At 53.9% G+C, this 16,679-nt stretch overlaps 1 protein-coding gene across 1 annotated transcript; it reads left to right on the forward strand.

Moving 5' to 3' along the window:
- The first annotated feature begins 4,649 nt into the window (after window positions 1-4,649).
- Window positions 4,650-16,543, forward strand: ARHGAP33 (Rho GTPase activating protein 33). The gene is made up of 21 exons (XM_080909246.1): window positions 4,650-4,732; window positions 5,786-5,883; window positions 5,967-6,051; window positions 6,403-6,483; window positions 6,590-6,727; window positions 7,192-7,284; window positions 8,027-8,149; window positions 8,234-8,311; window positions 8,393-8,459; window positions 8,536-8,595; window positions 8,685-8,837; window positions 8,910-9,012; window positions 10,472-10,616; window positions 10,703-10,785; window positions 10,865-10,972; window positions 11,942-12,087; window positions 12,728-12,872; window positions 12,956-13,101; window positions 13,183-13,257; window positions 14,459-15,118; window positions 15,198-16,543. Exons 1-21 carry the CDS (start codon window positions 4,655-4,657, stop codon window positions 16,433-16,435), a joined length of 3,903 nt encoding a protein of 1,300 aa, XP_080765372.1. The 5' UTR covers window positions 4,650-4,654; the 3' UTR covers window positions 16,436-16,543.
- The last annotated feature ends 136 nt before the right edge of the window (window positions 16,544-16,679 follow it).

Here is a 16,679-nt window from a genome sequence, read left to right on the forward strand (position 1 = left end):
AAATCATTATGCTGGGGATGGAACACACAAGAGTGCACCTGCTAAGCTCAGTGAGATTTGTAAACGTCATTCTCTGTGGTTGTTTTAGTTTTTCATTGCAGTTCTAAGACAGTGTGACCAAGGCAATGTAAGAAGAAAGAGTTTATCTGGGGATTAGAGTTTCCGGGAGAGGGCAGGCCACATGGCAGCAGACAGCCCAGCATGGCATTGGAGCGGCACCGAGAGCTCACATCTTGAGACTCAACCACGAGGCAGAGACAGACAGACACTGGGAATGTGAGTCTTTTGAAACCTTAAAGCTAACCCCAGGGACACAACTCCAACAAGGCACATCTACTCATTCCCAAACAGGTAATACTAACCAGAGGCCAAGTATTCAAACAGCCAAGCCTGTGGAGACCATCCTCATCAAAATCCCTGCAGTGGTTTCCCTCAAAAGGAAAATATACTGAATTCTAGCTAAGGAGGTGCATGTTAGCTAGGCATAGTCACGTTCACCTTAATCCCAGCAGAGGCAGGTGACCTCTGAGTTGGAAAATAGAAAAACCATGATCTACATAGAGAAATTCAGGCCGACATAGTGAAACTCGGTCTCAGAAAAACAAACAAACAAAATGCATATCGAAATCTTTAGTCACAGATACTGATTTTTTACAAAAGGAAATCAGGGAAATTCCAGGGCAGTATGGATGCAATGGTTTTGCCTTTTGAAACGGGACCTTATAAGGTCTAGGCTCCAACTCACTAGGTAACCTAAGCCTGGCTTTGGACTGAGTCTCCAGCCTTCACCTCCCCAAGTGCTGGGATTACAGGTCTGAGCGCCACACCCACCCAGTCTAGTCTGTTTTGAAATGTACCCAGAGATGAGTAGGATGGGTGAATAAAGCAATAAGTAAATAAAAAAATGAATATAGTAAAATGTTTTGTTTTTAAGATTTATTTCATATATGTGGATACCCTGTCGCTATCTTCAGACACACCAGAAGAGGGCATCAGAGCCATTACAGATGGTTGTGAGCCACCATATGGTTGCTGGGAATTGAACTCAGGACCTCTGGAAGAGTAGCCGGTGCTCTTAACCACTGAGCCCTGTATCTCTGCAGCCCCTAGTAAATTAAAATGTTTTAGTGCTAAGAGCTAGCAGATGGACATGTGGTGTCACCTTTCCATGTCTTAGAACTTTTCATAAATAAAGTGGCAACTGTGTATGATCAGGGTTAGGTTGAGGTTGGTGTTGGTTTAGTTTCTTTTTTCAAGGCAGGGTTTCTGAGGTCTTTAATCTGAGGTCAGTGTTGTGTTGGCATGTGTTTATGAAGAGAAATGGGGTGCATTTCTGACAGGCAGTTCTCTATGTCAGAAACAAAGTATTTTTGGGTTTTCAGCCTTTTGAACAAAGTACACATTTGATTGACTCAAGAAGTGGAAGTAACTGTTTAGACACAAGGAACAATAAAAAATATTCACAATAACATCCTGATCACGTTCAGAGGGAGAACTAGAAGACTGCCTGAAGAAGCCACACTTGAATTAAACCTGATAGGCCATCTTCATTATTGTGGCTGGGTAACAAGCCACCCCCAAAGTTTAGTAGCATCCAACATTCATTACACTTCCGGATTCTGTGAGTCAGCACAGCCTGGGACAGTTTACCTCTATTCTGTGATGTCTAGGAAGATTCTAAGATTGACAGCTTTGTAGAGTCCTCTGGAAACTCTTCGCTTACAATCCAGCATCGGGGCTGAGAAAACTAAAGAACTGAACTCAGGACCGTCAGACGTTAATGTCAGTCCAGTGGTTTGAACGGCTTCGAAGCCTTACAAGGGTCTCTGTTTTCCAGATGAGCAGAAAGGAACCTGTGCTGTCATTTGCCACAGCCTCGGTGCCCTTTTCATTTCTGCCTGTTGGCTGCAGCTGTCAGTGCTGCAAACTGACCGGACACAAGCTTGAGTGGAGTGTCAAAGAACGCCGCCGCAGAGGATTATGGGAAATACTATGCAAGGCAGAGGGAGGGGCATGGGTGAGGAAGCCCTGTAATAGTGGGGCTAGCAAGTTTAGGAGGTCAAAGCAAATAACTGGGGCTGTGGGGTCGCTCAGTGGTAGATCACATGCCTTGTCACGTAGAAGGTCCTGGATTCCACACCTTAGCACTGAAAAAAAATAAATATAAGTAACTGAGCTGGGCCTTTAGTGCCTGCACTTGGGGGGCAGAGGCAGGTGATCTCTGAGTTTGAGGCCAGCCTGGTCTACAGAGCCAGTTCCAGGACAGGACAGCCAGGGCTACACAGAGAAACCCTTCTCAAAACAAAACAACAAGGAGCTGAGAGCTAGAGAGACGGCTCAGTGGCTAAGAGCACTGGCTGCTTTTCCAGAGGATTATGGTTTAATTCCCAACATCCACATGGCAACTCACAGCTGTCTGTGACTCCAGTTCCAGGGCATATGATATCCTCACACAGACATACATGCAGGCAAAACATCAATATTAAAAAAATAACTGTAAATTTATTTCATGCCCCCTCCATCCCAGCATTTTCTTTCCACATTTCACAATCCCAACCAGCTTTTCTTTGGATATTTATATTTATTTTGTTCATTTTTCTTCTCTCATCAGCGTTTTGATTTGGAGGTTTTAATTTTTTTTTACTAAACGCATACGAGTGTTTTGCCTGTATACATGTTGGAGTTCCATGTGTGTGCCTAGTGCCCACAGAGAGCATCTTCTGGACATCTCTGAACTGCAGTTGGTGAACCGTCATGTGGGTGCTGGGAATAGAGAGTAGAAATCCCAGTAGAAATCCGAACAGTCAGTGCCAACTACTGAGCCATTTCTCCAGCCTCTAATTCGGTATGTTTGAGACAGATTTTCACTATGCAGCTCAAGCTGGCCTCAAATTCATGATTCTTCTGCAAACCGAAATCACTGTACCTAGTTCTTACTAGCCGTTGGTCTTCCATATGGGTAAGGCTGTCTTTTTTTTTTTTTTTTCTTTTGATTATATATATCCCCGAATTAAATTATCACAGTCTTTAAACGCCTGGACCAGGGGCATGCTCCCGAAACGAGGGCTTGTTCAGGTCCAGATCAGTGAAAGCATCCTTCTGGAAAGGGTGTGGCTGCCATGCTTTCTAGGCACTTCTCTATCGTTTTAAAAAAAGAAAAAGAAAAAAGACTGTACCTGGCTTTCTGAGAGGCATAAATGTCATAGTATACCGTACGGAAGCGAATATAAGAAAACAAGGGAAAATGTCCAGTGGATAGAGGGATGCCAAGTTGCACAGAGCCTAGGGTGGGGACACAAGCGGGGTGTGTTAGATTTAAAAGCTTGTGGGTGGGGTCAGGATCAGACAGACAGCGTAGGGACTGGAGGACCCGCATTTCGAAAAGGCTGCTTGAGGGATGGTCGTTGGCGAACCCAATGAGGCACGTCCGAGGAGCGACCGCGGTGAGGAAAGGGCAGACGGCTTAGGGAGAGAAGGGTCTGCAGGCAGCGGAGCATAAAGACTACAGGGTTGTATCTCAGGAGGGCGCTGACAGCCAATGCCAAGCGGCCATGGGCGTGGCGCTGTCAAACTTCGGGAGGTGGGACTTGAGGGACCAGGTCCGGAGAGGGGCGGGAAGTAGAGCAGCACTCAAAGCCAATAAGCAGCCGCCTTGTGGGCGGGGCGTAACGCTCAGGCTAAAATTGGAGCCAATGAGGAAGGCCTCCGCGTGCCCGCTGGCCCGCCCCTCGTGGGGCGCGCGCCAGAGTCCCCCCCAGGCAGCCGTTAGGGGCGGAGTCTGCGGCCGCCCGCGCGCGCCTCACGCCCTCCCCTTTGTGTCACCATGGCGGCGGCGGCGGCGAGGACTACGAACGAGGGCTCGAAAGCCACCGGGGTCTGAGGAAGCTACCGCGACCATGGTGGTGAGGGGCCCTCGGGGCCATCAGTCTGTCTGTCCGCGTGCCAGTCTGTCCGCGCGGCCCCGCCCTGCGCGCCCCGCCCCCGGCCCCGCCCGAGCCCGCGGCCTGCGCGCCGCCCCTCACCCTTCCTCGCGGTCCCCTACGGTCTCCACCTCGGTGCGGTCCTGGGTCGCAGCCTGGGCCTCGACCCCGCCCCCTCAGCGCACATTTACCCCTCCCCCTTCTGGACCCTGCAAAAGGGGTGAGAGTGGCGGAGGACCCGGACTTGAGAAAAGGGGGCTGGTTCAGGGAAGGACCCGCGCGCCCCATGAGGGCCTCCCCCCGTGCAGGTGTCTGCCGAGACTCCCTGGAAACCAGCCCCCATCCCAGCGCCCTCGTCAGCATCCTCATCCCCAGTCACCCTCCCGACCACCACCTCCTGCTCCCAACAGCCCTTTTCTCATTATTGAGCCCCACCCCCATCTCACTCCATCCCCTGTCTGACCCTTTTCTTCTTCATTTTCACTCCACGCCACGCGCTCTCAATCCTCCCACCGACATCAATCTGAACCTTTATCGAAGTCTCTCCCGCCGCTTCCCGATCCTTATTCAACCCTCGAGGCCAACATCGCGCCTCCTGCCTTCGTTCCACTTGAGCCTTGGGGCTTCTCCATCTCCTTGTCTTCATCTCCCCTCCTCCATACTGCTCCCGCTCATTCATCCATTCATTCCCTCACTCCACAGACATTCACTGAGACCTCCTCTGTGCAGGCCCCATGCTCCAGGCACAGAAACAGTCAGATCCCATCCTGCCTTGGGGACCTTCATGGGCTGGCAGGGGACAGACTCTGAGGGTGAGACCCAGGGATGAACTCGGGGTTGCAGGGACACGGAGGAGGGAAAAGCCCAGTCTAGCAAATCCCTGAATCCCCATCTGGCAGCTGGCTATTTTATTCATCAGAGTTGCCCAGTCTATGAGCAACTGGCTTGGCACTGCCTGTCAGGGACCCAGAGAAGAATCTTACACACAGTTCTAACTCTGTGCTGATCTCTGTTGGGCATGGCTGGGGGGCTCAGCCTGGGGCCCTGCTTCCAGTGGGAGAGATGAGTTCCTTGCCGGAGGCATTTCAGAGTGAGGTGGATAACACTCAGATGTAGTTGTGCAGGCTGGGATGGAGGAAGCCAGGGGATGGAGACAGATACCTGTAACAGCCTAGATGGACTGAGAGGGCTTTCTGGAGGAACACACATCTGGGGGGAAAGGAGGAGAGAACCTAGTGACAGAAGCCACATTGCAGCCGAGAAATAGCCTCTGCAAAGGCACAGAGGGGAAATGAGAAGGTGGCACTTGTGTTCTGAAGAGTTCAGAGCTCTGAGAATTGGGGCGGCAGGGCAGAGACAGGACTGGAGTGGCAAATGGAACGCAGCTCAAGGAAGCTTGGCTCTCAGACCTGAGAATTGCAACCTCATCTAGAATTCGTGAGAGTTGGGGAAGCAGGAAAACCAGTCTCATTTGTACTTTGTGAAAAGCAACCTGCCAGGAGGGGAAAGATTGGGAACAGAAGACTTAAGATGTGGACTGGGTCCAAACAGCAGCAAGTGACTACCCTTGCTGAACTGTTGCTACAGAAGGGTCTTAAACACACACAGACAGGACCGGCATGCTCTTGCTCCTGTTGCCTGCTCACCCTTGGTCCCCGCAGCCCCTCCAGTCAGTCCTTCATCCCAGACCACACAGGAAGAAGCAGGCTGGTCTACAGCCCAGCGCTCACCTCCTGCTGACCTACCCTCTTACAGGACAGTGTGTAGAGCCTCCAGGCTCAAGGCTTAAGCTTGCAGATAACAATGCTCCTGTTGTGCCTGCTCCCATCTCTGGGGGGCCTCTGATTCTTCTCTCTACTCTACAGGCCCGCAGCACTGACAGCCTGGATGGCCCAGGGGAGGGCTCAGTGCAGCCCGTGCCCCCTACTGGGGGTCCGGGTACAAAGGGGAAGCCTGGGAAGAGGTGAGAGGATGCCACAGGGTTTAGCAGAGGGAGGAGGGAAGCTCCAGGAGAGAGCCATGAATGATGTTTTGCCTGTCTTCCAGGCTCTCAGCTCCTCGAGGCCCCTTCCCGAGGCTGGCTGACTGTGCCCATTTCCACTATGAGAATGTTGACTTTGGCCACATTCAGGTATGGGGATTTCTGCTCAGGCAGGGAGGTGAACTGATAGCAGCCACTATAACCCTGAGTCCTGGCCACCTGCATGCTTGAGCAGACACTTGCAGAAAGCAGAGACTCCAGCTGACAGGGAGGGCCCGGTCTTATTTATTTATTTTTCTATTTATTACTCCACAACAGTGTTCTGATAGGCTCTGCTCTGTGACAGGACTCTGTACCCAGACAGTGGCATCCATCGTCACCCCCTGTCCTTGTGGAAGTCCAAGAGGGGAACATGGATCTACCCCTAGATGTTCTCAGCCAAGAAAGGTTAGGTCTGGATCAGAACTAAAGCTCTCTCTTTGTTTGTGCTTTCCTCTGCAGCTCCTGCTGTCTCCAGAGCGTGAAGGCCCCAGCCTCTCTGGAGAAAATGAGCTGGTCTTTGGGGTACAGGTGACCTGTCAGGTGAGGCTGCCCCTGCCTCTCATCTAGCCTGAAGGACTAGCTAGTCACTGTTGGCCCCAGGTCTGTGTAATGGAGTCTGTGTCCTCTGTCCTGCCTGTCCCAACAGGGCCGCTCCTGGCCAGTTCTCCGGAGCTATGATGATTTCCGGTCCCTGGATGCCCATCTCCACCGGTGCATATTTGACCGGAGATTTTCTTGCCTCCCAGAGCTCCCTCCACCTCCAGAGGGTGCCAGGGCTGCCCAGGTAACCTGCTTGTCTCAGTCCCTTCCTGAGCAATCAAGGGTTTGTATCATCAGCCACGTGTGCAGCCAGTAAGGGGAACAGGTAAAGATCTCTTGAGTTGGCCATGCTGATGTGAGCCTGTCATCTCAGCACTTGGAAGGCTGCTGTCCTAGGACCTGAGTTCCAGCCAATCATAGTGGAGAAGCTGTAGAAATGTAACAGGATGTTTGAGGCTCCCTTTAGTTTGGGAGTCATGGGAAGGTTCATGGGGGTTCACAGGTCAGCAAAGACACATCAGTTTCTCTCCAGAGCTCAGCCCAGTATGATGTGACATTTCAGAGCTTTGCAGCTGAGCCACGCCCAGGCATCCAGGCTGAATCTCAGCTTTGCTGAGAGCTGAGCTGGAGCATTGTGGGAGATGTGGGGGCGCTGAGGGGGCGCTCTTCATCAACTCACAGGAGCCTTCCTTGGCAATTTGCTCCCAGATGCTGGTACCACTGCTGCTGCAGTACCTGGAGACCCTGTCAGGACTGGTGGACAGTAACCTCAACTGTGGGCCTGTACTCACTTGGATGGAGGTGGGCCTGAGATGGGGAACCTGCTGCTAGGATCTAATGAGGGGTGTCTGAGGCACAAGAAGCAGCCTAGAAGTGTGTGGGCACAGGGAAGAAGGAAGTGGGGGAAGAGGGGAGGCAATGGTATTTTAGTGTCTGTGTGGGTGCCTGCCTGCAAGCGAAGGGTGTGTGTGTGTGTGTGTGTGCGTGTGTGCATGAGTGTGTGTTTGTATGTAGCTGTGTGGCTGTAGAGATTTAAAGGTATACAGTTAGAAATGTGTTGCTTGTAATGCACAGTACATCTGGCTAACAGTGGCTTAAACTAAATGAATCTTAGATAAAATGTGTAGTGTCTGCTATGAAGGATGAAAGTCCAGGCATCTTTGGTGGTTTGGAGGACAGGAGAGTCTTGGCACAAGTCAGGGATAGGGAAGAGCAGGCAACTTTCCTCTGCTGCTGTTATGTTGTTGGCTTTACGTTTTTTTTATTTCATGTGTATTAGTGTTTTGCCTGTTGTGTGTTCACTACGTGCATGCTGGCAGAGATGAGAGGAAAGCCCCAGAGCCCCTGCACCTACAGTTTCAGACAGCTCTGAGCTACCATGTAGATTGGAACCCGAACTAGGGTCTTCTCCAGCTTTAGACAATAGCTCTGAGTGACAGATGCTCTTAGGGACAGGTGGTGGCCTCACTGGACATGGAGGAAACTGGTCCAATTTTACTAACCTCTTCTGACGTCTCCTTGCCACATTTTACTTCCACCTCAGCTGGACAACCATGGCCGGCGCCTGCTCCTCAGTGAAGAAGCCTCCCTCAATATCCCTGCCGTGGCTGCGGCCCACGTGGTCAAGCGGTACACTGCCCAGGCGCCAGATGAGCTGTCCTTCGAGGTGAGGCTTGGCAGGAATGGACTCTGCCTGCGCTCCCTGCTTCTCCTGCCTCTTCTAAATCTCTCTCCTCCCGCCCATTCCCAGGTGGGAGACATCGTCTCAGTGATTGACATGCCACCTACAGAGGATCGGAGCTGGTGGCGGGGCAAACGGGGCTTCCAGGTGAGCTGGGTCTGAGGTGGGCATGTGCACTAGGGCTCTCTGCCCACTGGGGGCCGGCTCCTCACTTTGATTTTTCTTTAGGTGGGCTTCTTTCCCAGCGAGTGTGTGGAACTCTTCACGGAGAGACCAGGGCCTGGCCTAAAGGCAGGTAAGTACCATGGAGAATGGGTGGTTCCCCTCACCCTCGGCCTACCACTGTCATTTCTACCATTGTCCACCCACAGATGCTGACAGTCCCCTGTGTGGCATCCCATCTCCCCAAGGGATTTCTTCTCTGACTTCAGGTAATGGAAACAAGGGATAGATCTCTGTCCCTGGCCCCAGCAAGCCTATGGTGCTCCTGACTCTGAATGGTCTGCTTTTGCCCCTACAGCTGTGCCCCGGCCACGTGGGAAACTGGCGGGGCTCCTCCGCACCTTCATGCGCTCTCGTCCCTCTCGCCAGCGGCTTCGCCAACGGGGAATCCTGCGGCAGAGGGTATTTGGTTGTGATCTTGGAGAGCACCTCAGCAACTCAGGCCAAGATGGTGAGGCCTGGGATCTCTCACCCATCCTGCCTCTGATGCAGCTCAGGCCCTGACCCTATCTCTCTCTCCCAGTGCCCCAAGTGCTGCGCTGCTGCTCTGAGTTTATTGAGGCCCATGGTGTAGTGGATGGAATCTACCGGCTCTCAGGCGTGTCCTCCAACATCCAGAGGCTTCGGTGAGCATCCACAGCCTGCATACTGTATTGTAGGCCCTGTGTGACAAATAAGGTGGCTGAAGCTACTACGTACGGGTGCAATGGAGAAAAATAGATGTGTGCTAATGAGGATAGATATAAACTAAACGAGAGCAAGGAACAGATGCCAAACTAGTAATCCCAGCACATCGGAGATGAGGGGTTCAAGGTCGGATTTGGCTACATAGGGAGTTCTAGGCCAGACTAAGCTATGTAAGAGACTTTTCAGAAAACCAAAAACAATCCACTATCACCGAAAAAGGAAACCAGGATGGAGTATTTGGGTTGTTTGTTTGTTTGTGTATGTGTAATAGCCCTGGCTGTCCTGGACTCTTTGTAGACTAGGCTGGCCTCAAGCTCACAGAGATCCACTTCCCTGGGCCTCCTGAGAGCTGGGATTTAAAGGGTATGCCACCACACCCGTTGAGAATTTGTATTCTTTCTTCCTTTCTTCTTTTGTTTTGTTTTGCTTTGCTTTATTTTGTTTTGTTTGAGAAGGGTTTCTCTATGTAGCCCGGGCTTTCCTGGAACTTACTCTGTAGACAAGGCTGGCCTCAAACTCAGAGATCCACCTGCCAGTGTCTCCCAAGTGCTGGGATGAAAGTCGGGTGCCACCCTGTCCCGTTGAGAATTTATATTCTTGAGTAGTGAGGGAGGAGACCTCACGGGAGAGAGGAGAGAGCAGGAGCTCTCCGATCAAAAGCATCCGTGGTGGAGGTAGTGAGCATGCAAGGGGAGCACACAGGCAGCACTGACACAGGCAGCACATGCGGGGCCTGCCGCGCTCAGTGCTGGGGATGCCCGTGTGCGCGTCAGCAAGCACTACATTGCTGCCGCACGCACCCAGCTCTTCGCTGGCGTGTCTGGGCCGGTGCTCTGTCCACGAGCCATACCCCAGCTCCTTGTACAGGGCCACCTTGAGGCCGTAGGCTTTGGACTTTATTTAAGGGAACCACCAAAAGGTTCCGAACCAAGGAAGCATAAAGGTGGGAAGGGATTGGGGGCCAGACCCCAACAGAGACTACAAGGTAAGAGCAGGAGAGCTGAGGGGACAGTGAGTTAAGTGGAATCAGACAGGGAAAGAGCTGTGTGTGAGCAACAGATGCCCAACAGAGCAGTGAGTACTTTGTTTCTCAGTGGTTGCTTAGTGTCCAGAGAATGGCACAGCATGGGGCTTATGGTAGGGCCGTAGTTAGACTCTGGAGTCAGCTTGGGTAGCTGCAGGCAGAGGCATCGTACAGCTGAGCCTCAGTGCTCCTTCTCTAGTGGCCTTGCCTTCCCCATGCAGGGTCATTGGAGATTCAGTAAGGTTCCTCTACGGATTCCTGCACAGGCCTAGGGAAGGGAAGATTGTTGTGCCCATCTGTGGGACTTGTGGGTAGGGCTAGGGGACATAGCCTAATGAGCCAGGTTGACTTCTCCTTGACGTGGTGATTCTCAGGCATGAGTTTGATAGCGAGAGGATCCCTGAGCTGTCTGGCCCTGCCTTCCTACAAGATATTCACAGTGTGTCCTCCCTCTGCAAGCTCTACTTCCGGGAACTGCCCAACCCCTTGCTCACCTACCAGCTCTATGGGAAGTTCAGTGTGAGTAAGGGAACTGGCTAGGGTAGCTGGGGGGCAGGGCACAGCCACATGTGGCCCCACACCGTCATGGCTGTCCATCTTCTCAGGAGGCTATGTCAGTGCCTGGGGAGGAAGAGCGCCTGGTGCGAGTACATGACGTCATCCAGCAGCTGCCTCCACCACACTACAGGTAAATGGGCAGAGCCAAGGGCATCTCGGGATGCAGAGAATGGAAGTAAGTAGTCATCTGCCACTGCTTCTGCCCCCAGAACCCTGGAGTACCTGCTAAGGCACCTGGCCCGCATGGCAAGACACAGCGCTAACACCAGTATGCATGCCCGCAATCTGGCCATTGTCTGGGCACCCAACCTGCTACGGTAAGCTTCCCTCTGTGGAGTAGACTCCATTCAGAAAATAACACAAGACCTACATGGGACCCATGTGAGCATGTGGGGAGACAGAGCAGGCAGAAGGAGCAGAGTGCAAACCTGTGGCAGATGGGCCTGGTGATTGGGAGGGTCCCCATGGAGGTCTGTTGGCTGTAGTCAAGTGAATGAGCAAGGGACGGGAGCAGAGACGAAGTCACAGATTGTAGACCAGAGAGCAGTCAGCAAAGACTTCCCTGTGGGTTGAGGTATAGCCAAGGCCTTTAAGCTGGGAAGCCTCACTGACTCGGGGCTGCACAAGTTCTCTGAGGACAGGCTGTTGGGAGCAGGGGAAAGGGGCTACTTCAGCTTTCACATGGGAGGAATGGAGACTGGCCTAGAGTGCCAGTCGGCTTTCCGTAACTATAACAAAACGCCTATGGTGCTTAGCGTATAAAGAGGGAGGATTTGTTTAGAACACACGTTTGGAGATTTTGGTCCACAACTGACTGATTCCATTGCTTTGGGCTTGTGACGAGGTAACATGGTGGGAGTATACGGTAGAATTAACGCACAGCTCATGGCCAAGACACAGGAAGGGTTAGGGGGAGCCAGGACCCCATGACTGTCTCTGGGAGCATGCCTCTAGGGACCTAAAGACCTCTCTCCCCAGTTCCCATCTCCTAAATCCCCACCTTGGGAACCATGTCTTTATTATATGGGTGTTTCGGGGATACTTTTCCAAACTATACCAAGCAGCAGTGCGGGGAGAGGGTATTGCTAGAATCTGGGTAGATTTTCAGAGGTCCAAGTGCATTTGGTGCTGCCGACCGATTGAATGTGGGTTTGAAGGAAAGAGGGTTCAAGGACAGCCAGAGCCACTTGAACAAGACTGCTATTACTAGTGATCTTTTCCATTGGCACCTTATAGTGCCAACCATGCTCAGAGTACATGCGTGGCCTTATTCTCCCCCACTCCAGGTCTATGGAGCTAGAGTCAGTGGGTCTGGGTGGGGCGGCTGCCTTCCGTGAGGTCCGGGTGCAGTCGGTGGTGGTGGAGTTCCTACTCACCCACGTGGAGGTCCTGTTCAGCGATACCTTCACCTCTGCTGGCCTGGACCCTGCAGGTATGTCCAGCCCATCCCCTGATGTCCTGGCTACTGCCCCTCAGTGTCAGGGCTGCAGTGGGAGGGCAGGTGGGCTCCTGGCCCTATCCCTACTCCACTGACTAGACCTCCCCCGCAGCTCCTTGAGGACCCCACCCTGGCCCATCCCTCCCCGCGCCCCCCTCCTTCTCATTTCAGCTCCTACGCCCAGGATCCCCACTTCTTGGCCAGGACACCGTTCTTTCTTCACCCCTTATAGCTCCTGGGGGCGTGTGGGGCCTTGGGTCCACCAGGGAGGAGGTGGGAGGTCCCCAGACTTGACCCCACCCTGGCCCTGCCCAGACTCCCTGCCCTGCCCCGGACCCCAGCCCAGTCAGGATTCTACTCGTCGGAGGGCCCTCTGGCCCGAGGTAACTGACCAGAGCCACTGCCCTTGCTGGCTGCTGGGAGCTGCCTTCTCATCAGCTCGTTCTGCCTCACTCCTCTTCCTTACCTGCCTGCTGCCCCTCCCCCCCAATTCCCGCCTGATCTATACCGGCCCCCTGCCTTGCCAGCCCGGGTGGGCACGCTGCGGGGCCGGGGCTTGGGCTGTGGCGCTTGGCTTTGCCTGTAGTCTCAAATGGCCCAAAGCTTATAGCTGTCCCCTTTTCGACCTCTCCAGGTCGCTGCCTCCTTCCCAGACCCAAGTCCCTTGCGGGGAGCAGTCCCTCCACTCGCCTGCTGACACTGGAAGAAGCCCAGGCACGAACTCAGGGCCGTCTTGGAACACCTACCGAGCCCAAGACCCCAGCCTCACCAGTGGAAAGGTATGCATGGGATGCTGGTGAGGGGGGATTAGCCTGGAGGCCCTGGTTCCTCAGACCAACTCTCTTTCTCACCCAAACTCCAGAAGGAAAAGAGAGAGGGTGGAGAAACAAAGGAAGCCAGGGGGTAGCAGCTGGAAGACATTCTTTGCTCTGGGCCGGGGCCCCAGCATACCCCGGAAGAAGCCACTGCCATGGCTGGGTGGCAGCCGAGCCCCACCACAGCCTTCAGGTCAGAAACTGAGGCCTACTGTGGGGTGGTGGAGTAGCTGTGGCGCTGGAGAGGCACGTGACTTCTCATTCCTCCCTACAGGCAGCAGACCTGACACTGTCACACTGAGATCTGCCAAAAGTGAGGAGTCTCTGTCATCCCAGGCCAGCGGGGCTGGTGAGCAGCGTGGACCCCACATGTACCTAAGCTGAGCTAGGAGGAACTGAGGCCCTGGCTTCATCTTTAAATGTTGCACTTCAGATTGGTGGAGAGGGCCTTGGGTTTTTGTTGTTTTGGTTTTGTTCTTGCTTTGAGATTAGGTCTTGCTAATGTTGCTCTGGCTGGCCTGGAACTTGCCCAGGCTGGCCCTACAACGCTTGAGAACTGAGATTCCATGTGAGTCACTAGATTCAGCAAGGACCTTAAACTTTTGTTTTTTTGGAACAAGGTTTCTCTGTGTAGTCTCGCTGTCCTGGAACTAACTCCCTCTGTAGATCAGGCTGGCCTTAAACTCAGAGTTCTGCCTGACCCTGCATCCTGAGTGCTGGGATTAAACAAATGTACCATCACCTCCTTAAATCAAGGCCTTAAGTGTAAACCAGACAAATTTTAGTTACAAATTAGCTATAAATTGCTGTTGATGGCACACACAGTATTCATTGGTTCATATAGGGTCTTTTTTTTAGTCATTCCATTTAAAAAGATTTAAATATTATTCCTCCAAACTTCCTGGATGCAATTAAAGGAGTCCCACTCCTTACCTGAGGGTGTCTTTCCCTCCCCACTGCTGCCCCTGACCAGAGGCATCCTCTTGACAACCATCATCTCTCACCTTGGAGGCTTTCTCACATACAGGCATATATGAGAGTACCCTGTTGCTCTGTTCCAGTTACTGTGCAGAATTTGTGGGCAGCATGGGAAGTGGAAGGCATCGTCACACGCAGTTTGATTTTCAGGCACCATCTGCACTGGCCAGTGCAACTTATTTCCTTGTGTGTGTGTGTGTGTGTGTGTGTGCACAAGTGTTTAAGAGTGAAGCTGTTCTGTAGGGCTAGCACATAGCTTGATAGGATCAGAATAGCCAGTGGTCTTCGCAAGGGAGCAATTCATCTAGACGCCCTGCTCAGTGCATGACATGCTGTCGCTCTAATACTTCACAGGTTATGCAGCCAGCAGACCCCATCCTTGCTCTGGGTCTGAACCACTTCATAACCTTGTCCTACCCCTCATGGTCACAACAGCTCTTTCTGAGTCAGCTGAGCATCCTCCAGGAAGCTCTTGCTTTCTTTCACATTGTTTCTGCCAAGTTGCAGCCTGTCTTTGCTGATGTCTGAAGTCTGTAAGGCTCTGGTCTCTAACTGAAACCCTCTCCCAACAGGCCTCCAGAGGCTGCACCGGCTGCGACGGCCTCACTCCAGCAGCGATGCCTTTCCTGTGGGCCCAGCACCTGCTGGCTCCTGCGAGAGCTTGTCCTCTTCCTCCTCTTCCTCCTCTTCTTCATCTTCCTCCTCCTCAGAGTCCTCAGCAGCTGGCCTGGGGCCACTCTCTGGCTCCCCCTCACACCGCACCTCAGCCTGGCTAGATGATGGTGATGAACTGGATTTCAGTCCACCCCGCTGTCTGGAAGGACTTCGGGGGCTTGACTTTGATCCCCTTACCTTTCGCTGCAGCAGCCCCACCCCAGGGGACCCTGCACCTCCTGCCAGCCCAGCACCTCCAGCCTCAGCCTCTGCCTTCCCACCCCGGGCAACCCCACAGGCCCTGTCACCCCATGGACCCAGCAAGCCTGCCTCACCCACTGTCCTGGACATCTCAGAGCCCCTGGCTGTGTCAGTGCCGCCTGCTGTGCTGGAACTGCTGGGGGCTGGAGGGACTCCCACCTCCACCACTCCAACACCGGCTCTGAGCCCCAACCCGGGACTGCGCCCCCATCTCATCCCCCTGTTGCTGCGTGGAGCTGAGGCCCAGCTAAGTGACACCTGTCAGCAGGAGGTCAACAGCAAGCTAGCGCCAACCTTGGGAGCTCCAGGCCAGCACAGTGAGTCTTGTTCAGTAGACCCAGTCCCCAAGCTGTCCCAGGACCCAGCTGACTCCCTTCCCTCCTTTCTGTATTGTAGGTCCTGGCGGCATGGAGTCACCATCATTGCCCCCATCATTGTCTCTGCTGCGCCCTGGTGGGGCTCCGCCTCCACCCCCCAAGAACCCAGCTCGTCTTATGGCCCTAGCCTTGGCTGAGCGGGCTCAGCAGGTGGCAGAACAACAGAGCCAACAAGAGCAGGGGGGTACCCCACCTACTCCCCACTCCCCCTTCCGACGTTCACTGTCCCTAGAGGTGGGTGGGGAGCCTGTGGGGACTTCAGGGAGTGGGCTACACCCTCCCTCCTTAGCCCACCCAGGTGCCTGGACTCCTGGTCCCCCACCTTCCCTCCCAAGGCAGCAGAGTGATGGGAGCCTGGTAAGAAGCCAGAGGCCCTTGGGGACTTCAAGGAGGGGTCCCAGAGGGCCTTCCCAGGTCAGTGCCCATCTCAGGGCAAGTGGGCCTTACAGGGATGCTCCAGAGCCTGTCCCCTCACAGGGTTCTAATCCCAACTTCTTCTCAACCCCCCGAGAGTGTCTACCATCTTTCCTTGGCGTCCCCAAACAAGGCTTGTACTCTCTGGGTCCCCCATCCTTTCCACCTAGCTCTCCAGCCCCAGTCTGGAGGAACTCTCTGGGTGCCTCCTCAGCGCTGGACAGGGGAGAGAGTCTGTACTATGAAATTGGGGTAGGAGAGGGGGCCTCCTACTCCGGCCCCAGCCGGTCCTGGAGTCCATTTCGCTCCATGCCTCCCGACAGGCTCAACACCTCATATGGTATGCTTGGCCAGTCACCACCACTCCACAGGTCCCCCGATTTCCTGCTCAACTACCCTCCTGCCCCCTCCTGCTTCCCACCTGACCACCTTACCCACTCAGTTTCCCAGCACCTTGCCCGGCGCCCTACCCGGCCTGAGCCCCTCTACGTCAACCTAGCCCTAGGACCCAGGGGACCTTCACCTGCCTCCTCTTCCTCCTCCTCTCCTCCTGCCCACCCCCGAAGCCGGTCAGATCCTGGGCCCCCTGTTCCCCGCCTCCCTCAGAAACAGCGGGCTCCTTGGGGTCTCCACAACCCCCCTCGGGTCCCTGGACCTTGGGGCTCCCCCGAACCCTTCCTACTTTATAGGGCAGCCGCACCATCCTATGGGAGGGGAGGGGAGGTCCGAGGATCCTTGTACAGAAATGGAGGACATAGAGGGGAGGGGGCTGGTCCCCCTCCTCCTTACCCCACACCCAGCTGGTCCTTACACTCGGAAGGACAGACCAGAAGTTATTGCTGAAATAGGACCAGGAAAGGACCCTCCCTGCATTGGATCTTGGCCAAGTCAACCCCTTGTTTTGTATTTTCTTGAGCTCACCACCCCACCCCAGGTTTCTAACTTTGTAACTTGCTCTGATGTGGGTCCCTAACCCCAAAATCATTGTGTCCCTATCATGGGTTGCAGAAAATGACCATCCCCCACCTCCCTCCTGGGGCCCTTGCACAATGGGGGAGCAAGGCTGACACCCTGTCCTCCTCCCTCC

This window comes from Micromys minutus, assembly GCF_963924665.1.
Source record: "Micromys minutus genome assembly, chromosome: 32".
Taxonomy (NCBI): Eukaryota; Metazoa; Chordata; class Mammalia; order Rodentia; family Muridae; genus Micromys; species Micromys minutus.